Raw genomic sequence first — 23405 nt, 5'->3', positions numbered from 1 at the left:
AGTTAACATTGTGTGTTTGAAAAGACAGCTCTAGTGATAATATTGGGGCAATATATAAGTTTCATTCATAAAGACCTGTGGTTCGTGCTTTGTACGCTACTTACCAAGAAATTATAATATAAGTTAAGGTCACATTACCGGGGACAATGCAGCAACAGCTTACACAAATTCTGACCTAGAAGATATAAGGAGTAATTTCTCAAGCCACCGAGCGTTGAGACGGGTGTATACAAGCCGTATTAATATTTTAGCACATTTCGCACGTGCATGTTTTCAAGCCAATTTTGAATTCAGCTTGGTCAATAGAAGGTTTGTGGAGCATAACCAGAGCCTTAATGTACATGTGCTGCTTCATTACCATCGCTGCAGTGACTAATTGACTTGGAAATAATGACTATGTCATCATATTAACGCCATCTAATTAACAAAGAGATCAATGCCATCTATAACAGACCGAGAAAAAAACCTCCCCGTAATTTTCGCAACAACATATTCGTAAATGATACTTTCTCCTCCAATTATGGGCCGTTAATAGGGATGTGTGTTGATCCTCATGGCAACCAGCAGCCAGGTATGTCACCCCAACCAATTATCCAATTAAGGTGATTAGCACCAGCACATGTGACAAAGGCGCGTCGATAAACTAATCAATTCCCCAAACCATCTAATCTACTATTGATAATAAGTTCTACACCTGAACCCGGTAATCATCTTCTAATTATTATTGTAATTATTTATTACCTGGGACAACGCTCTGCTGCCTTCTATTGTGTATGGCATATGACAAATTGCCCATGACTGCGTCGGGCTCTACAGACTAAGCTTTGATGTAGCGAAGCCAACACTTCGCAGTGTATGGAGCTCACCCTCGTGTCCACCCAATAGGAACTCGGGAACGACTACTGTCTTATCTCAAGCAAATAAAATCAAGGATTAACTTTGGGTGATCGGCCGTGATAGCCGTTGTCACAATCGACAGGAAGACAGCGTATCCGTGTTGTAGCAGACGACTCGGAGCAGACGATACTTGTCATCAGACGATATCAGCAGTCGATTACACATCTCGGCTTTACATTCAGCTGAATTAGACTTTAAGAGTGCAGTTACTGATGATTTACTAGCAAGTCAGATATTGTTGTGAAAATATGGTCTTCAACTGGATCCATCATATTTTCTATCGGTAAAGTGGCAATCGTGCAGGAACTTTCAAAGGACCCAGTTTTCATCGACTTGAAAGACGACGTTGCTATTGGAACTCATCCTATTGTTGTTGAAGACTTTCCAAATTGAAGATATTACAGCAAATTCAGTGGGAACAGTCTTCAGCATTCAGTGACGGGACAAGGATTGAATGCCTACTCACCATTCTTTGACTCCAGTCTTTTTTTATTTTAAGAATGCACCCATGTTGCAATCACGACACAGTTAGTTTGATTTAACCTGATTTAGACTGAGTGGAAGCGGTGCCTTACGGGAGCCTAGCACGCGATGGACCTGTCCATGTCTAGAAGAAGCGTAATTTCTGAAGGAAAACCGCCCTTCAAGCATTCAATTGACAATATCCTGAAGCCGCAGGAAGAGGGGAACCTCTGTTCGTCCGAAGATAAGGCAGACTTGAGAGACAGCGACCCCGAGGTCGACCCCGGTGTGTCAGGCACGGAACTAGCAGGTGAATAATGCACTCCGTTGTAAACATGAGAGGATAGGGTGGGAGTAACGTGTTGGTGGTGTTTAGGCCGAAGTAGACGTCAGTTCTTTATTCATGAGTAGAATGGGCGGTGGCTGTAGACGATGCAGGGGTGGGGATGGTTTTAGATGGTATTCGTGGATATGGGTGGGGATGTTTGTAGATGGTACAGCGATAGGGGTGGGTATGCTTGTAGATGGTACTTGGATATGGGTGAGGGTGGTTGTAAATAGTTTGGTAGATGGGTGTAGTTGAAGATGTTACGGATGTAGTTTTGTGGTGAGTGGGTTGGTGGTGGCGTGGCGGTTGCGGTTTTGTAGAAGTTGAGTAAGGTAGTTTGTAGATGGATTACATGTGGGGTGGGGTAGTTTGTAGATGGAAGATTTGTCTGTAGGTGCAGGTTGTATATGTGGGGTAGGGGTATGTTGTGGAACGGGGATAGATTAAAAATTGTGTAAACCCATGTGTACATTATAATCACATGCGTAATCACCCGACTGCACAGGCCGCATTCACAGGGTTAGACGAAGATACATCAATAAGGAGGTATTTTCCCACCTCTTGGGGATCGAGTTAGTTTAAAAACAGCAGGGAAGGGAAGTGGCTATGCATTTTGAATTATACTCAACCCATAACAGAATACACGCTACACTAGCGGGCAGCAGAAAGTATACATTGGCTACATGGATTTGATAAGATAGCTACAGACGTTGTAGAAACGTTATTGTTACTGCAAGTCTAAGGCTCAAGACAACGAAGCTATCCGTATCAATACATCGACCGGCGACTATCCGTTTCTTGTTTTACTTAACTATGGATGTATACGTTTTTGCCAAATAATGTTATGTCTGCCTTCTCGCTATGCATCACGTGTACCACGTTCTCAAGTATATACCAAGTATAACTCGGACAGGTTCATGTGAAACTAGTGTGTAACGATATGTCCGTACACGTTGAAATATGCCATAGAACTCCCCAGATCAGTTCCATAATACTCTTGAATGTGCATATGTTATGTTTTTGTGCAATGATATTACGGCCAGGTAGCTGAATTGTTTACAACACTAAACCATAAACTAAATGAACGCCTTTAGGGCCGTTTCATTACATAATTACTAAGAGTATGGATTAGTTTTTTACGTGCATTAATGGGTCGGCGGTCGTAATTACACACACACACACACACACACACACACACACACACACATATATATATAGTTAATTTCGTTTACCTGTCTATTGTTGACTTCCATGTTTTATTAATGAAGAATGAATGTTTTTTTAAATGACAAGTCAAAGTGCCCTTCTAACAGTGATTTACTATGATATTTCTAGTTAACAAACACGATACAAGACAAAGCAATTCTCAGAACTCAAATCAATATTGTTAAAGTGTTGGTCTGACCTGCCAGCAAGTTACGTGGCAACGCTGCACTAAGGTTTTGTTAAAGAAATAATTTGGTAGATATACCTATATATATGTTTAGACTCACAGTATGTCTCAGAAGAAAATGGTTTATCTTTAGGTATTTCTTAGCTAATACCACCGTCCTCACTCTAAATATTTTTAAAGAAATTTACAAAATTAAGATTGCATTTTCGGTTCAAAGAGGCTTTTCTTACATATGCGGTAACCTCGATGTGTTATGAAAAATTATAAGTTCTAGTTAGCTTCTTGTGTGACGTGCTGGCGTCACTCCCATTGTCTTTATAACATTACATGTCAATGAAAACCTGAAAATAGAATTGACTGAGTAACCTTTGCTAGCGAAACATATCCGCAGATGGGACACATATTTTAATAAAGCTTACAGTTTGTCAAAATGTGTTGCAAATAAGTTATGCGTTGTGATCCTTTTATCCCTTTGTGTTTTCGCATTGCAAACACCCAAGATCTTAGAAAGAAACGTTTCAAAAATTTTTTTAAAATTTTAGTTTTGGAAAAACTAATTTTCTCCAAAGTAAGTAGTATGCGACTCAAAATAAATATGTATATTTCCTCTTCTCGTAAACTTTATAAACTTTATATTTAGGATGAAGAAACTGAAGGCAGCCTAGAATACTTACGGGGCCTTTGAAAGAATGAATCACCTTCACAAAATTTTCATGTCTTTTTTTTGTAATCGTTACTGAAGTTATGGTGTGAAAGGACAAATGTGAAAATTGAAAATCTATTCCAGTTGTGGGATACTGTAGGCTGTCAGACGCTTTGGCTTTTCGAAGCTTAGACAGAAGTGAAATCACGATATCAGTTCAATTGCTGTGTCGACTTCTCATATTGATAGGTACGTTGTGGCGTAATACAAATTAAACTAAATAGAAGAGGCATTAGACACCATGTTATAATAAGCATTTTTATGTTATAAGTACATTTCTATCTCAGGAGAAACATTTTCATCTTAGCATCTTTGGTCAGAAGTGCTGAAAAGTTTAGATAGAATTAATCAATTAAATAAACATTACTTGTTTTGTTCAGTAGTGGATGGGTTAAAACAGAATGAAGGTGATTTGATAAATATAAATGAACAAGTCTATTTCACACGGCCATGGTCTCTTACATCCATTTCATGTCCCCTGTAAGCCAGTGAAACAATATCCTAGGTAATTTATACCACTCAACCGAATGAATATACACTATCTATATATACATGGGCACGCGTATTCTTGTTACACCCGTGTGCTTCATAATTAATCTATGTACCATAATTAATCTATGTACTATAATGTAAATTTACTTAGGCTGACACGTTGATCCATGTATGGTATTTATTCTATATACCGTAACTAACCTAAGTACCATGATTAATCTATGTACCATAATTAATCTATGTACCATAACTAATCTATGTACCATAACTAATCTATGTACCATAGTGTGAATTCACATCGGCTGACACGTGAAGTCCATAATTAATCCTTGTACCATATTTATTCTATGTACCATTATTAATCTATGTATCGTAATGTGAATTCACATCGTCTGACAGGTGTACTGGTGTAAGTACCAGGTATTTCCGAATTCTCAGTGAATGTCACCTAAATCATCAGTGGAACAGAACTGTTTGAAAGTGTGGATACTGAAATTAACAGCAATGCCACATGTGTTTCTCTCTCAATGTGACCACGACATTTAATAAGTCCTAACTTACAACACCGATGAGCGTGTACGTTGTTCTACGCACAGTCTCTAACATTACTGATTTGGATTGTTTTATTTTACTGATATCATTTTCCTCCAATCCTAGGAGTTAGTTAGTGAATTTTCAAACCAGTGCGTGTCCACATTAAGATCGGTACAATTGCAATATTTCCTGTGTTCTATGCGGCTGGTTAATTCTGCCGGCAAGCACTATGACTGGGGAGATCAAAGCACACCGAAAATGTTCAGATGATTTGAACTGTAACACGGTTTTCTATATCGTGTAATAAATAGCGTGCGCAGAAGAAAAATAGCAAATCATAATAAATTGATTTAGAATACATATTTGCAGGTGGCATTCTCAGATATGAATTGTCTTAAATAATCTTTTTTTTCAGATAGGGTTGGGACACTAAATCCGTTCTATGTAATCTTAATAGGGAGAAGCAACAATCTTTCACTGATAGTTCACTCGGTTGACAAGATAAGGTAGACTTTGATGGCAAATATAATTGATTTTCGGGGAATAATAGACAGGTTTTCACGTGACAGTTTCACAGGCTTCCAGTTTGTTACTGGGGACTTATAAGAATATTACCGAGCGTATCAGCCGAGCGAGAGTAACGGTTATCTGACTAATACCACAGTGTACGTGTGTACTTGTTGAGATATGCCCTTGCTTGTGTCTAACGACGAGATGCTTTCTTCTTTAAGAAAGTGAAATGCCGCCAGTAAATAGAGAATAATGTTTGGTCTATCATTTATCTGTGAGACCAAATATCTCTTACGCATGTAACTAATACATATGACACGTCACTGACACACAACTGATACAATCCGTCAATGATACATGGAAAGTTATACAATCCGTCACTGATACATGTCTCTCACAGATATACGCCCGTCACTGATATACGTGCGTCACTGATACACCTCTCTCACAGATATACGTCCGTGACTGATATACGTCCGTGACTGATGCACGTCCGTGACCGATGCACGTCCGTCACTGATACACGTCGTCACTGGTACACTGCCGTCACTGATATGCGCCCGTCACTGATATACGTCCGTCACTGATATACGTCCGTCAATGATATATGTCTGTCGATCATATACGTGTTCGTCACTGATATACTGATACACTTCTGTCACTGATATAAGAATGTCACTGATACACGAAAACCGATACACTTCGGTCAATGATACATGAAAACTGATACAATCCGTCACTGATATAGGTCCGTCAATAATACACGTCCGTCACAGATATATGCCTCTCACTGATATACGTGCGTCACCGATACACGAAAACTGATACAATCCGTCACTGATATAGGTCCGTCAATAATACACCTCCGTCACTGACGCGCGCCCGTCACTGATATACGAAAACTGATAGAATTGGTCACTGATACACGCCCGTCACTGATATACGAAGACTGATACAATTCGTTGTAACAGGAGGATCCTGTTTCGGGTCCTCAGGTCCGCAGGAGTCAGTGGCTTAAATAGAGAAACAGGAGCTTTTGCAAACAAAATAATACTCAACTCAACTCAACTAATATATACCCTAGAATCAGCAATCAGCAATGTTAGGTAAAGAAAAAAAACAGTTTAGCTTCCAAAGATCCCAATAAATGTCAAATGAGTGAGTGAGTTTAGTTTTACGCCACTTTTAGCAATATTCCAGCGGTATCACGGCGGGGGACACCAGAAAATGGGTTTCACACATTGTACCCATGTGGGGATTCGAACGCTGGTCTTCGGCGTGACGAGCGAACGCTTTAACCACTAGGCTACCCCACCGCCCCAATAAATGTCAAAAACCCTATTGAAAATACCAATACTATTGTCCTTATCGTTATAACAACTTAAAGGTTACATGCAACCAAGAAATCAAACATAATTAAAACACAATTATCACTTATTCATGACATATAATATACATTGCTGCTTGTAAAAAACAAATAAACAAAATAACAAGCGTACAATCTTGATTCAAAAGTGCAGTATTTTGTATTTGGGCTTACTTCCCTCGAAACGAAGCCCTCGGGAGACCGAACCCAGTCATAGCGGGTGGGCGTGCTCTCAAGTGTAACGACGGTTTCCGATTGGCTGGTTCATTTGGTGACACGCTGAGGGCTCATTGTGTATACAGAAACATGATCTGTTTGATGGGCATTTTAGAAGTATGGCGAGTCACAAGAAAGTAAGATTCTTTATGGATAACAACTTCTTTTATTGTACTTGATGCGTCGTTTCAGTGTGGGTTCATATACAGTTGTCAAACAAAATCATATACACTAGAGTGAGTGAGTGAGTGAGTTTGGTTTTACGCCGCTTTTAGCAATATTCCAGCGATATCACGGCGGGGGACACCAGAAAATGGGCCTCACACATTGTACCCATGTGGGGAATCGAACCCGGGTCTTCGGCGTGACGAGCGAACGCTTTAACCACTAGGCTACCCCACCGCCCCCATATACACTAGAAGAAGTTGTTATCCATAAAGAATGTATATAGAGATGTTGGGTTTTGTAAATACGTATTTTCTGAATTTGCGTTCGATCCAATCAAAAATCATCTCAGTAGAGCTGGTGAGCTACTGCTTGGTTGGAAACTGTCATTCGTCCAAGTACAAAGCAGGACTTGAAACTAACAAGAGTTTGCACCCGTTTCCCTCAGATCCAGTCATCCGAGAAAAATGAATGTAGTTTGTTTGCAACCTAAAACTTGTCATGTGTACAAGTATCACACCTACCTAATTACATAATGTGGCAGAGACAGGACGCGGGTGCACGAATCATAAATTAATTTATTTTGTTTATGGCGTTTAGCCCGATAGGTGTTCAAACTTCAAATTGCGTGTGGTCAATGATTGAAGCTGTGTATTACATATTGTCATTAGCAGACAGGCAGGCAGACATATAGGTATCAATAAACCAGACATTGAGCTTTCTCTGTGACAGAGGCTGCTTCCCACCATCAACAAGTTGTTTTTTTATGTAACGAGTAGATTATTTACTTGTTTGTTTACACAACCAAGATTAGACTACTGCTCACGACCCCATATTCCGGGCATGCACACTGTTTTAAGCTCCGCGAACCTATTCACTGCGCATGCGTTATGGGCGCAGCGCAGCACACCTGCTGAAACCACTCCTCCCCCCCCCCCCCCCAGCGCTGGGGGAAATTTAGTGAATAGTTTGAACTCCGATTTCGCGGGCTCTTTTTTTTCATCGCATTTTTTTCAACTTTATAGGTTGAATTGACATTGTTGATGATTTGTTTCGGTATGTGCATATCGAAAGGTATCGGAATCTGCAAAGTTGTGTTTTACGTTGCACGTGACCTTTAAATCCCCCAAAATAATGTTCCCTGAAAAACAAAACAAAAAATAACCACACAACATTATCTTACCAAAGTTTTTTTCGTCTTTACACTAAAACTTAAAGAAACCCCAAACTCCGTTTACCTCACTTTTGTAGCCTCTGTAAGACCCCGGAATGCAGAGTAAAATCCATTCTGCCTTTTTACCCCTAACCTTTAACTCTTACCCAATAAAACATGCCCTGAAAATAACTCAATAAATGCCTACAAAAGAAATGTTCAGTGGAATGATCCTTCTGCTCGTGAGATGCTCATACACTGGCCCATCCCATTGCATAACAACCCCTCAAGAGCTAAACGGATCTCTCCAGCCTAGCCTATGCCTAACCCTGTCTCAAACCTAAAAACAAGCCCAATTTTTGCTAAGAAACTAATCCTACAATTACACCGTCTTTGATGCACGAAGACTGATAAGCTCATATATATGTGGCGGTGTATAGCAGGCGCTGTCTATAGTCATTCTGGTTCTCATATTGATCTGGCTCCACGTAAGACACATGTCAGATTGTGTTTTGTGAACGTGCCCTGTTCCAGGATATGTGAAACTAATGAACTAATTAATATAAACTGCTGTTTACATCTGTTTTGAATCGTCCCCTTTGATGCATCCACCCAAACTAGTCTCTAATTAATTAACTTGGGAAGTTTAAAAGTAGAGTTATACACTTAATCGGCACATATTGTCAATATGTGCGATGTTGCGTTGGTATGTTTATACTTGTGTATTTTAAGCCCTGCATCAAGATACACGTGTAGCCTCTGTATGCATATTTCACATACCCTCAATCGATCCAAAAGAATGCACACAATAGATCTGTGGAAATCTAATTAGCTAATTGACTCTAATTACTAGAAATAGTCTGCTGATTTTTTTCAAGTACGTGTTTACTATTAGACGATTAAATACTAGTGGATATAAGTCAACATTCAGTAATGAATGTGTCAGTGTCTCGTTGTACAGACACGTCTCCGGGAATAATCGGCCAATTGCTGAATCAATCGGAATAGGAAATGTGTGCGTCTATGTATGTGCTGATAATCGTGTGATGAGATACGGAAGGATAGGTCCTTCAGCCTCATTTGACTGTTAGCGCTGTTGACCTCGGATGTGAATAAATTCAGGAATTAAATTACAGCTTCGAGTTAGTGAGTCTTGTTTTTAACTCAGTTTCAAAATTGAACCGGAGGTAGATATCGGTCGTCTTTACAGGTAGGGATGGGGTTGCTACCAAATAATACTTGGTAAAGTTTGTGTAAACCCCTGTATGTCCACACCTAGAGACTATGTCTACCATCCCTCCTCCCATGACGTGCATGACCAAACCAGAAACACTACAGACGAGTACTGGAGATTCGACTCCGGCATCACGGGTTCATGGCTCTTCTGGTTCGTCTGGCTCACTTGAATAAAATACACGCAATGTATTACAATCAATGACGATGTCATCGAATTTCGAATGTGTAACTTGAGATTTTCACCCAATCATAAACATGAGTAACATTTGATGCAAACGTTTCGCGATTACAGAAACAATATTCCAGAAAATAATCCGCAATTATATCTGTCCTCTTTTCCGTGAATTATGTCTTTTGCGTCGCGTGTCATTATCTAGGTCAAACTGAGCAATCTCTCAGAAACGTGTACAAAACGTTTACACACTCGTTCTTTGTCCACCGAAAACTGTAAATGTTGTGATTGCGACACATTTGCCATTGACAGTGGTACAGATAGCCAGCGCTATTAACCAGGACACAGTGGCCAGATTCAGGTTGGACATGGGAAGTGTGGACTGGAAATAGCCAGGCGGAAAATTAAGTGCACATGGATCATTAAAATGATAATTTAGGTCTAATGAGTAGCAATGGCAATGTTCGATATCGGTATAATACGACGGAAAACCTGATGACAAATTAATTTGGCCTGTTCCGGAAATGACAGAGGACTACGGGAAAGGTGCTATAATCGATAAATTGCAATTAGGGACAGGGCAGCGTTCACATGGACAGGTATGGAGGGTAATTAATTAGCGCCAACCCTGACTCTAAGAGGAATCAATGCAGCACGAAAACTGCGGTACTGTCGCATCGTCCCCGACTGCGGTGTACAATACGCCATCTACAATGTGATATTGACGTGTGATTTTGGTAATTGGTGACAAGCAATCTAGGACAGACTTTATGTAGGAGGTGATTGTCGTTGTGTTGTCCGTGCCAGGTAACTACTGTCCGGCACTGCACACGAAGGCAAACCACTTGTAGAAGTTGTCAATTGTGTTTCAGATCAACTAATTTGAAAATATTAAGCTCTGGAAGGACCTGGAGTAGACACACTGGTAGACATAGCGTGGTGCGATATTAGTTCCTAATGGTGGCGCTTACACGTTAACGACGTATCTCAGGGTTTCTTAACAAAGGTTACACCATCAACGTTAAAAGAATGTTGTGTCAATACTCAAATGCATGTAAATTAATCTGTAAAATCTGTAATCAAAGGGGGCACCTGCTCCACTGTCCTTCGGTCTAACTACGGCCCTGTGATTGTATCACTGACTTAGATCTGTGGGAAAACGGAGAACATCGAATGGACCATTGAGGAAATTAATTTACGTCTTCCTTCCAAAGATATATTTGTCAACTCATTCATTTCCTGTAGATGCATTTCTAGGTCCTTTATTATAATATTGACAAAAGCAATTGTTTGTTGACTGACAGGATGTGTCGGAAGTAATATTTTTAACCGACCAATGGTAGTCTGTGTATTAATGTCCCACTGCGGAAAGCAACCTCTCTACCGAACACTGTGTCAGGGTGTTGTGTCATCGTTTTAGACATCTGTAGTCGCATACAGGTAGAAACTTGTGGAGTAGATATCTATCCTAGCGTATAGGCAAAACCAGGGGAAGAAGCTGACCACAGAAATAAAGGTGGCAGTTGAGGTCACATGGCATTTAAATAGATTAGTGTTTAATAAACACCGGAGGATGAACATGACATGATTTATGCATTGTAGATTACCATTAGACAGAAAGCATTTCCCCCGCAAGATAGCTGGATAAAGTTACACAGTATTCTACTTCTGGGTCTCGGCTTGACAACTTAACTCTGCTCCATGGGTCAAGAGCACAGTCTCAAAACACTCTTAACCTTATATTTTTTACCTCGTTTTGTGAAGTAGTTGGGTTATGCAGTAACAGTGTTTACTCAATAATTAAGATTTGCTTGTTCCGGAGCTTTAGTATCTATTGACCCGTTAGAATAGGGGTAGTAGACGGCATGGCCCGTCTAACAGGTATCACAATTATTACTGTATTAAATCAAGCCGTGTCAACAAGCCTTCATAAAATGCCGAGTTTAGAGCCTGTTCTCCCACCACACGAAGAACGCCAGGGGAACCTGAAATCAAAGGAGGAATTTTTAAACAAAGAATAAATCCAACTCCAAATTGAGATAAGGGACAACCCGAAAGCTTTATAGCTCCAATGAATGTGCCTATTTGCCCGGATTATAAGAAGGTTCCGCCAAGCGTATGTGCTGCTTGGTAACACGGCAGTACGAAATGGCGTTCGATTGTGCCGAATATTTTCTCTTTTATCAAAATTATGACATGTTTATGATGAGTTCTGGTTAAGAATTTTGTAATTAAATTAGAGCCGGCTTTGATCGCTGAACAAAAAGCGATCATCTCACTCGATCTTTGAACCATAAAACATTGTACGACTTTGAACCGCAGTCGCTGACGTGAAAATCGAGATGGCGGACTGATGAATGGCCCGGATGAAAGAGGGACAGAAAGACTCATAGTGACGCTAAAGATACCTTAAATCTCGCGAGGTTGTGATTGGACAGGCTGAGATAATCGCTCTAATAACGAGATAATGAAAACAGAAACATATTGTGCTGTTCACATAAGCTATGAGGTTGTTAGGACCATCCGATTTGACTTGTTATCAAGTGTGAATTGGATACCAAGCAGATAAACACACTCACCACACAAATCTGCCTATAGGTCAGCTGAGGTGAAATAATCTCAAACTGCAACGCTCACAGTAAGTACTACAACTTGTGACAGTACTGAATGGACATACCAAGTACAGTGACGCGCCTGTCCTACAATGATAAATCGTTAATGAGGGTTATGTTCGGTGGCCAAGTGGTTAGAGTGTTCACTGGCCTAATGACAGCCTTGCTCCAAGTTTGTGCTGAATGTTGGGCCTACCATGTATAGTCATTCTATACTTCGTAGAGGCAAGTCTAGATAAGAGGACAGTACATCTAAGGACCTCATCCTTATTTATTATTTTCTTTTCGAAATTGTCAATGAAACTATTACTTTTTACCTTATTCTTCATCATTTCGGTTTGTAGGCCATCGGCCCATTACAATACATTAAAAAAGCACACATTTTCGTAGAATATGAGCAACTGTACAAAGTAATTCAATTAAATGGTTAATGTAACATTTTTCTACGAGCACGAGCTTCCTTGATGTAATTAGAACAACTTACAATGGTATATCTAGTTACTAGTTAATATACTATGATAATTATCGACTAATCTTAACTGTATATTTACAGGAACATGCCTATCTCTAATTACATTGTAAGCATTACAACCAGAGACTTGTGCTAGCCTAGTCTAATGGGTACAGTCACTTCTGGTGATTCCAGCATTGTAGCGCTGTACTTTAAATATCAACCGAAAACCAAGCTCCCTGTCAACTGAGGCAACATTGGTAAAGTCTGATGGAAGAACACAGGTATATTAAGGAAGGCAATAAAGTAGAATGTGCTGTGTGGATCATTCTCGGAATCATGTAGATCAGATAGCCTTTGTGGTGTGTGTGGACGGAAGGATTAGCAGATAGCCGCGGATTACCGCCATACTGGACCGGGATTATCAGTACACTGTCGTTGGTTGTGGTGCTGTACAATTCAGGACTATCAACTCCATCGCAACGACCTGTGTTCCTCGAGTCAATGATTTGGACATCGGCGATTCGTCCTCAGATACGCAGATAACAAGTAGATAACATGTGACAGCTGAATTTGTACGATCTGTGCCGGTGGTCCGGGGCGCTGTAGTTTAAATTAAGTCTCTCCTAATTGTTGAAAGAGGGATTAAGAGAGACAGGTTTACGAGATTTCACTCAATCTACAAGATTTTATAGAATTGTAATAACCTGCCGTTCTAGAATTATATTGTTTTATTGCAGTTCATTATTGGCATTCATTAATTTCTGAATGGTATAGTGATTCAAACAAACAATAAAGTCAGAAGACAAGTGTAAATCATCAAATTTTGATTCGGCTAATTAGAGCGTTCGTTATATGCAAACATGTATATGTGTATAAACCCTACCACAGATCCTCACAAGACAATGTTTTCAGTATGTGTGTGTCTGGGACAAGAAGACCCACAATATTGCTGACGTCGCTTCTTTACTTCCAGATTCAAGCACGCAGAGATGTTCCTCCATCCATTGTTCGGAGAGTCCCGAGGGCAAGCCTATCAGTGGTGGCAGCTACTTGCCCCAAACCCAGAGTCTTGAGGACCCCCTGAACATGTCCCTACCCCACAATGACCCCGGAGACCCTCGGGTAGCAGCAGCAGCAGCAGCAGCAGCACCAGGGGACTACTATCTGGTGAACAGGGAGACCAAAAGGAGTCCCGATAATGGTGAGTGCTGTGCTAATGTAGACTAACGCTTAGTCGCTGAATGTAAATTGTTTTGGCAGTAACAATAAAATTCATATAATTTTTAAATGAGCCCCAGTAAGATGGTAGATTCAGGGTCCCTGAACCTAGGGAATCTATAGCTGTCTTCATGAAGAGCTGAAATAATTGTGGTTCAGGAACTGTGAGACAGACTATGTTTCCTGATGCAGGACTAGAACCTCACAACACTAACATATGCTGAGTGTCAAGAGTGTTCATGGTGCTAAATGTAACATCCAATAAACCTTACTTGCAGTAGCAACAGAGGGACCAGTGTCTAAGAAGCGACGCTTTCGAACGACCTTCACCTCAGAGCAGCTGAAGGCCTTGGAGCAGGTATTCCAGGTGACACACTACCCCGACATCAACACGCGGGACGATCTGTCCAGGAAGACAGGGCTGTCAGAGGAGAGAGTACAGGTGAGGGCGGTGTGGTTGGTTGTGCATGCGTGGGTGTGCGTGTGCATATGCGTGTACGTGTGAAGGGGGTGGATACATGGATGATAGAATGGGTTCGGGTTGATCATGGTGACAGATTTGACGGAAGCGGATGAATACATATAATGGTGCAGAGAATTAGGAGAGAGTGCGGTTTGTAGGAGCGATGTAGAAGAGAGCGGAGTTTGCTTGGAGCATTGATATAAAAGAGAGCGTGGTTTGCATGGGACATTGACTGAGGAGAAAGCGGGGTCTTAATCGAGCATTGAGTAAAGATTTCCTGTCATGCAGTCCCGTAATCCCATACTGTCTTTTCCTCAGATCTGGTTCCAGAACAGGCGGGCCAAATGGAGGAAGCACGAGAAACTTGGCAACTTCGGAGGCCTCCAGGATTTGAAAGAAGTCAGCTTTGTTCCCGCACCAAAGGCCGTCATCAGACTAGACGAGGAAAAGGTACAGAGTACACATACCTACGTGTCCAGTATTGACCGTCCACTGTGCACAAGTTCAGATAGTCCAAACTGCCCATCACACAGACGTGCAGATGGTTAACCTACACTGTCAACCATATGCATGTGCAGATAACCTACACTGTCAACCATATGCATGTGCAGATAACCTACACTGTCAACCATATGCATGTGCAGATAACCTATACTATCAACCATATGCATGTGCAGATAACCTATACTATCAACCATATGCATGTGCAGATAACCTACCCTGTCAACCATATGCATGTGCAGATAACCTACACTGTCAACCATATGCATGTGCAGATAACCTATACTATCAACCATATGCATGTGCAGATAACCTATACTATCAACCATATGCATGTGCAGATAACCTACCCTGTCAACCATATCCATGTGCAGATAACCTACACTATCAACCATATGCATGTGCAGATAACCTACACTATCAACCATATGCATGTGCAGATAACCTATACTATCAACCATATGCATGTGCAGATAACCTACCCTGTCAACCATATCCATGTGCAGATAACCTACACTATCAACCATATGCATGTGCAGATAGCATGCATGTGTAGATAGCATACACTATCAGCCATATGCATGTGCAGATAGTATAAACTGCCAACCATATGCATGTGCAGATAACATGCACTGTCTGCCATGTGCATGTGCAAACAGTATAAACTGTCAACCATATACATGTTCAAACCACAGAGTGCTCATCACAAAGGGTTGAAGCATTAACACGTTAGTGAGTGAGTTTAGTTCTACGACGCACTCATCAATAGTCAAGCTATATGGCGGCGGTCTGTAATGAGATCTGGACCAGACAATCCAGGGATCAACAGCATGAACATCAGTGTACACAACTGGGATACGGTGATATGTGTCCACCCAGTCAGTGAGCCTGACCACCCGATCCCGTTTGTCGCCTCTTACGAGAAGCATCGGCTATAGAAGCTCAGGTCTACTCCGGATCTTAACAGGTTCAGGATTATCAGACATCAACAATACAAGGCTATTGCGATGTTAGCAATGTATTCAAAAGATATTGTGCATTTTGATAATAAAGACCCTTTTGCTTCAGAAACCGTCCAGGAAAGTGGATTCTGGAGACAAGTCCGGTGACGAATCTCCTGACCTCGACAAGTCCCCATCTCTCAGTATAGTGCCACCGCCATACACCCTCCTCCAGCCTCATTTTGGTATTCCGCCTCTCCTGTATTACCAAGCATGCCTTCCTGGAACCGTTCCCAACAGCAGACGCGCAGACAGTCTGACGTCACTGCGACTAAAGGCGCGGGAATACGAAGCTGCCTTAGAGATGCAGTATCTATACAAATGACTGAATGGAGATCTCGTGCAGATGCGTGTATATATTACAATCTACATACAGGTGCACAGACGTTGTTTGCATAGGTTACAAGCAGGCTGAGCGTTCTTCACATGGGCTGTCTCAGCTTGCACCGAAACTGATATTAGTTCGCACGTGCTTCACGTGTCTCAATGTGTACATAAACTGGATATAGACTGCACGTTGTACTGGGACACAGTCGTGACCTAGTATACTGTGAGGCAAATACAATATTGGACCCGGACATTCTTGAAAGGAACCAATCCCTAACTGTGATGCAAGTGCTATAACCAACTGACATTGTATTTCAAACCAGTGGTGCTGGTTCAAATCCTCGTCCAAGCATCTGAGTGATGAATCGTCAAATAATACATAAACAAACACCATCCCTTGCAGCTATTTAGATCCTTGTGCGTAGCAGTATCGAGACAAATATACTAAACAAAAAAGAAGCTTCACATGTCTTACATTTTGTCCCAAACATATCCATAAAGAACAAAGTGTGTTGCTAGTGGACAAATCTGGTTTATAGACGTCTTATACAGTGATAGTATTGTACACTAGACATTCAGGTGCGCTTGGTGCACCCTCCACAGCAAACACATGCACGATGGAATTGCTTTTTCAATTTCACAGGGACAAGTGTTTTATACTGGAGCATGTCCAGTACCGCGTATACCCCACTCACACACGGACAACAGCAAGGTAACGTTGTCTCACTGACTGCCTAACACCCGAGAACATGGCACTAGACAACCTGTGCCATTGCTGTACAAACATGGCGTCCAGCTCTTGAACATTCTGGGACTGACTTCTTAAGGCACGAAGACCTCTTCCGAGAGCATACGTGTCCGATGGAATCGTGCAACAGCATCAGTCGACTTGCCAGACTGGAGCATGCAAGTCGCACGGTCACGTAGAACATTTGTAAGACGTGACATGAGAATTGTTTTTACCCCCAGAAGCGTTAGTGTGTTTTTCTAATCTCTTGCTACCCATTTTCAATATAAATCATTTCACCAAGAGTGAAGTTTCTCTTTCTTGTTCAGTATATGCTCTCTCATATTGCTCACATGTATTTGATGGTGAAATGCGTCGCGGGGATGCCCTGCTACATACACTGGCATTGAAGAGTCCATACCCATGGCAGACTTCGTCATTGGAGACTATGCACTGGCCACCATTGTTTTACGTTTTGAAGCAGTTATATAATAAGTCTGAAGTATCTCCCTGTACATAATACCATGCTCTTGGTATGCTTGTGTATCACAATAGACGTGAACCTTTTCTGGATTTAGCATTTATTGTACGCTTACCTTCAACCTTGAAACACCAGAGATGAATAAAATTACACTATAAAAAGCTTACCACTTGAATGTTCTTTGTAAGGCACCTTCTTGTCAGTTTGAATTTACAAACCGTCGAAGTAAATAGTTGCGGTGCTGGGGCAAGTGAAACACCCATCCTTCAAAGTGGTGAGAGCGTCCATACATCGATCACCCTCCCTTCACCATTAGTGGTGAATAACCTAACCTGTCAAAGCCTCTCACTGCCTTGGAGGGTGTGTGATCGTACTGTTGTCAAATTAATATAAAAAATGATAACATAAAATCCTTGTCAGAGAGGGTCAGCATGCATGGAGGATCTTCTTGGAGTATTCAGTTACAGAAATACTATAACTTTTAGGTGACACGTGCGTCTGTACCAGTGTACCATAAACAATCCCCACAGTCACTACAGCAAGTAGATACTGTCCAGGTGATGACCTCATGAAGAACATCGACACGTCTACAGTGACCTCTCGCTTAGTATAACGCGTGTGTGTAGGCTAATAAATTGAATGACTGTGGATTTTGAACGTTTGAGCGTAGTGTTTCTAAGGTGGAATGGCTGTACGAGGTCACGTGACCGTTCAAACGCATCTAAGAAATCCCCCTTTCAGATACCGTTTTACTTAATTTGTATAAATCTTCTATTTCTGTCAAGAATCGTTTCACGGTACTACATCATATGTTTTTGCGCTGAATGAAATAGTATGAACCAACAAATTGTGAGACACAACAGGTCGTCATTTCAAATATCTCATTCTTTCAGTCCAGATTTAAAGCATTTTATGAGGATGCAAGTCGAGATAATTTTGTGTCCGCGAGTTTTCACAGAAATTTATCTCGCGAATACATAGTAACTTACCATTGCCTTTATTTTATTAAGTATAACGCCAGCACGCCCCCCCCCCCCCCCACACACACACACACGCACATACACAAACACACACGCACATACACAAACACACACGCACACACGCACATACACAAACACACACGCACAAAATCTTGAGCCGAGTCGTAAAATAACCTTGACCTTATAGTAACTTTTTTAGGGTTTATATGTGGCCTAGGATAATTATAATATCTAGAATTGTTGTCGGGGAATTAGCTTGGGACCGCACACCTTCAAAAAAATAGCCAAGAGAAACATCAGTTAGTGGCCAGTCTTTATTCGGTGCATTTCACGAGTCTTTCCACAATAAAACATGAGCAATATTCCAAGCTTGTACAATTAATGCATATAATAAATAATGCAGGCCTCGAACCTGCTTCACGTGCGAAACTAATCGCGAGTTTTCGGACATTCTCCAACTAAAAACTAAGTTCGACTACTTGTTCGTGCGCATCTAATGTCAATGTTACGATCAAATGCTTGTCATAGTCTGGAAACGTTTGTACACGTCGCCAAAACGCAGCTTAACACGACGAAAACTATGGGAGTGTTAATCTCGTGAAAACTGATGATGGAATTAGCTGTGAATGAAGGTGAATTGAACAAAACATTAATGTACTTTGTAACGGAGGTCAGGAATCGGAAGGATGAAGAATATCGGGGCAATACACTGTATGAGGTTATTGCCTCACTTCAATACTTTAGTCGTCGGAATGGAATTCCAATAAACGTTTACGAATCTCCCTTATACTCCGGACTTAGGACTGTTTTGGACGCCAAAATGAAATCTCTAGCGCGACAGGGAATTGGGATTGATAAGAGACAGGCTGCTGTAATAACTGTTGAACAGGAGGATGTGTTGTGGAAAAAGGGAATTTTAGGTGAGGACACCCCTCGAAAACTCATAGACACTCTGGTGTATCTGATTGGTTTGAATTGCACTTTAAGAGCTGGGGATGAAATCTAAGGGTGGGACCGAATTCACAGTTCTACCTGACCAATACGGAAGATGGGTGTAAAACTCTTAGGTACTCTGATGATGTTTCCAAAACTAACAGAGGAGGAATAAAACACAGGCGCATGGAAAAGAAATCAAGAAGCATATCCGTCAACAGAGAGCGACCTGTGAGATGCCTAGTACGTCTCTACGAAAAGTACGTCACCTCGGTGAGTAAGAAATAGTTTTACTATGCTGGATGTGAATATTTTTGTTTTAGGTCTCGCTTTCACTCCTAATAATTGGTATACACAAAAGTCATGACATGTGTAACTGTCAGAAAATATACTTTTGTCTCGGTTTATAATATTGGAAATACTGTAACTGGTTAAATCCTTCTCCCCTCAAGCTAAACATCTGGTTTCCATTTAGCGGAATTAAGTCAAATGAGTTGAAATTTCTGTCATGATGCTCATAAATGTACTTTCATTCATTTACATCCTCCAAAACACGTGAAAAGATATATTTGGGGTAAAAGGCAATGTTCTCGCCCATGGGCAAAAATGTTTTTCACCCATGGGCGAGATTTTTAAACATCGCTCTAAATTAACGGAATTAAGTCAAAATAAGTTGAAATTTGTATTATGATACTTATGAACATACTTTCACTCATTTACAACACCCAAAACATGCAAAAAAATGTAATTTGAGTAAAAGTGAATATTCTCACCCATGGGCCAAATGATATTTTTAAATCGCTCTGAATTATCAGAATTAAGTCACAATAAGCTGATTTTCGTGTCACGACACTAATAGATATACTTACATTTATTTACAAACTGCAAAACATGGAAAAAACATGTATTTTCAGTGAAAGTAAATATTCTCGTCCATGGGCCAATATGTTTTTCACCCATGGGCGAGATTTTTTTAAATCGCTGTCAGTTAGCGGAGTCAAGTCAAATCAAGCTGAAATTTGAGTCATGATACTTATTAACATTTTTTCATTCATTTACAACCTCCAAAACATTTATTCTGGACGAAATTAAACATTCTCGCCCATGGGCCTGCCCATGGGCCTGTCTATGGACCGCTGTTCGCCCATAGGCGTGCCCATGGGCGAGCGAGTTTAAATTTTCAGTTTTCGAAAAAAAATTTTTTCAATTTTTCATCCTTAGCACATATTCATAATAGCTGCATGTTTATTTTTGCCAAATCTCTTGTGAGAGAACGGTCACAGTGCGGAGAGTTTCTGGACTATTGTGAGTCCAGAATTAAATTGTGACGTGTTTGTTACAATGCACTGACATTATTGTAAATTGTCACTGAATGGGTAAAATGGTATCAGTATTACAAATTCCTTTTTCTTTTTTAGGCCAAGAGATGGCAAGTGTTCTGCTTTCTATCTCCGACCACTGAGGTTTGTGAAAGATGACACATGTTATGCTGACTGTCCTATTGGTAAACATCCTTTGAGAGGAACAGTCGGTCGAATATGCAAACTTGCTGGGTTTGCAGGATTCTACTCCAACCACTCTCTTAGAGCAAAAACAGTTACATGTCTCTACGACGCCGGTGTGGACGAACAGCTTATTGCAGAAAGGACGGGGCATAAATCTGCAGCCATTAGGAGTAACAAGGTGTGTATACAGTTATTCTTTATCATAAACTCGCCCCCAAACTATTTGACATCAATAGTTTTTTGGGCGAAACATAATGTAACTACTTTAAAATATAGTTTGTCGACTCAAATGTTCCACATTTCAACTTTTTGGGCCACGTCTTTGTGGCTATTAATTTGTAAACTGCTATTCGTCTGGCTAAGATTATGGTATTTAACCTGTCTCCTAAATTTCACATAGTAGACTTAGTCTATATTACATTTACCAGAAGGTCCTTAATATTAGATGAGGATAATATGCTGTGAATAATGTTAACGTTTCCACAACGCAGAGAACATCATCGGAGATGGAGCCCCGGGTTGATGACATAATACAGAGGAAACGACGATCTGTCACAGTAGCAGCTACAGTCACATCCACGACATCGTCGCCCACGTTCTCAGTCTCCGCCGCACCAGCCACCACTGAACCTGTCACTGAACATGCCACTGAAGGCCAAGATGGAACTTCTCCGCGAGATCCTCAACTAGTTTTGAAAGATGGTGTGACACTGTCTCTTAAATTTTGAATGAAAATGTAATGTTATTTGTGCTCTTATTGATATGTTATTTTTCTGCGAACCACTGTCATAATGTTTGCGTTTAACAACCAACTGAATGAGGAATTGTTGAAAACGGTTACATACCATTTTTCAACCAGCCAAAAGTTTGTTACTGAATGACGTCATGCTGTCTCCACCTGCTGTATTTCTGCGATCAGTTTTGGTAACATGAGAACGTTGCATACTATGGATCAGAGACAGCTCGACGTACTATGAGAGCGTGCACATGACTATGGGAGAGTAGACTTTAGTTACAAACTACGGGGAACCTCCCCTTAGTTTGTTTTACTAATGGCTTTTGCAGTGAACATGAACATTTACCCTTTTGTGACTAACATTCACATAACTTAGTTTTAACTTACAATAAACAATTGCAAGGATTACACAGAAATGAGGACAGCACAGCTGAGAAGCGCTACAGTAGGACAAGTACTGCGCGTGTCATTAAGTACTAAAATGACCTTCTGTTTGTGGAGGTCGTAAATGACACTTCCCAACAGAACACAACTTAATGGGAGCAACCAGAACTCACAAATAATAGTGTGCTGGTTGAATCATATGACCACACCTTTACATCTAGACAATCGTGAGATACTAAACACCACATGTCGAACAGCATGCTACTGAAAGTATTCAACGTATACATAATTAGAGCTTAACAATACTGAAAACGCAGCAATATTGAGCAGCAGGATGAAACAAGAAGGTTTATGCGCGCCCCCTAGTTTTGCGTGTACAGTGTAGTTATCTCATGTAATACATTTGAATTAAACGCACACAATAATCTTTTAGAATTATATTCACTTGTATACATTTGATTGCAAACACTATATGCTAGACGTGCACAAGGATTTCTCTGCTTCCACGAGCCCGATTATATGTAAATGTGATGTACTAAGGTTAGATTATGCCCGACGCTACGAAATTATACTCTAAGCTAATTTGACGTAGACTAAATGTTTAGGGTGGTGCTACATGGTCTTACCTAACTAAATATTCCCTGGCGTACTTAGCCTATACTGCATAGTTTAAGTGACAGTATGTCGTATGAAGTAACAGTATGGAACGCTATAGAAAACAGTAAACATGAACATAATTTAGTTAGGAACATACATTGAACTAAATGAACATGGCTTACCTTCAAAATAACCAAGAGAAGCATCATTTAGTGGCCAGTCTTTATTCGGTGCTTTTCATGAGTGAAGTACCCCGAATAAAGGCCGTTATATATACCACCGATGCTCTCGGAGTTCGTGATATGGACGCACGTTCAACTGACTAATCCTTAAACAATACTTACAAATGTTGCTAATCTACACTGTTGCCTATCTGAATTTTGAGATTACCAGCGTAGCTTCAAAGACTCGAGAATGCAGAAATGACTATAATTATCTAACAGTTGTCTCGGCGAGTGTGTTAACATAGAGCAATCTTTACCTCTCTCTCTCTGGACATGTAGTCTTAACGATTAGTGCATAACGCTTATCAAGTAACTTAGTAATGAAAACGAGCGCATATCTCACTGACGGATTAATATACATTGAACGGACTAAGCATGTAATCTTAAAGCTTAACACACAATGCTAATTATCTTATAACTTGGGAAATGAAGGTCACCAAGAACAGATACAGTGTTCAGTATTCTCGTTTTTGTGTAAAATATACGAATGGGGTCGTTTAGTTCTACTCTATAAACTCAGAAATATTTATGTAAGACCGAGGAAAATATGGGGTATTTTAGAACAATGATAGTTGCATCAGTGGCATATAGCTTCCAAACTTATCCTCATATACGTTCACAACAGCACGGACCTG

General features: G+C 40.6%; 1 protein-coding gene and 1 pseudogene across 1 annotated transcript; both read left to right on the top strand.

The window, feature by feature from the left end:
* The first annotated feature begins 897 nt into the window (after positions 1-897).
* On the top strand, positions 898-17577 carry LOC137261025 (paired mesoderm homeobox protein 2-like). Its single transcript, XM_067798684.1, has 5 exons — positions 898-1669; positions 13667-13894; positions 14190-14353; positions 14693-14824; positions 15944-17577. Exons 1-5 carry the CDS (start codon positions 1489-1491, stop codon positions 16199-16201), a joined length of 963 nt encoding a protein of 320 aa, XP_067654785.1. The 5' UTR covers positions 898-1488; the 3' UTR covers positions 16202-17577.
* Positions 17578-19211: 1634 nt separating this feature from the next.
* LOC137260793 (uncharacterized) lies at positions 19212-21557 on the top strand (annotated as a pseudogene).
* Positions 21558-23405: the final 1848 nt, after the last annotated feature.

Source organism: Haliotis asinina, chromosome 14 (genome assembly GCF_037392515.1).
Source record: "Haliotis asinina isolate JCU_RB_2024 chromosome 14, JCU_Hal_asi_v2, whole genome shotgun sequence".
In the NCBI taxonomy this organism is placed as follows: domain Eukaryota; kingdom Metazoa; phylum Mollusca; class Gastropoda; order Lepetellida; family Haliotidae; genus Haliotis; species Haliotis asinina.
Note: the sequence above shows the minus strand (reverse complement) of the source record. Positions and strands in the feature narration are given on the sequence as shown.

Bases quoted from the DNA above. Each gene is read 5' to 3' on its own strand.
- LOC137261025 (XM_067798684.1), top strand. From the start codon at position 1,489: ATGGACCTGTCCATGTCTAGAAGAAGCGTAATTTCTGAAGGAAAACCG. The intron at 14,354-14,692 runs GTGAGGGCGGTG...TCTTTTCCTCAG, and splicing joins TGTCAGAGGAGAGAGTACAG to ATCTGGTTCCAGAACAGGCG. The intron at 14,825-15,943 runs GTACAGAGTACA...CTTTTGCTTCAG, and splicing joins TCAGACTAGACGAGGAAAAG to AAACCGTCCAGGAAAGTGGA.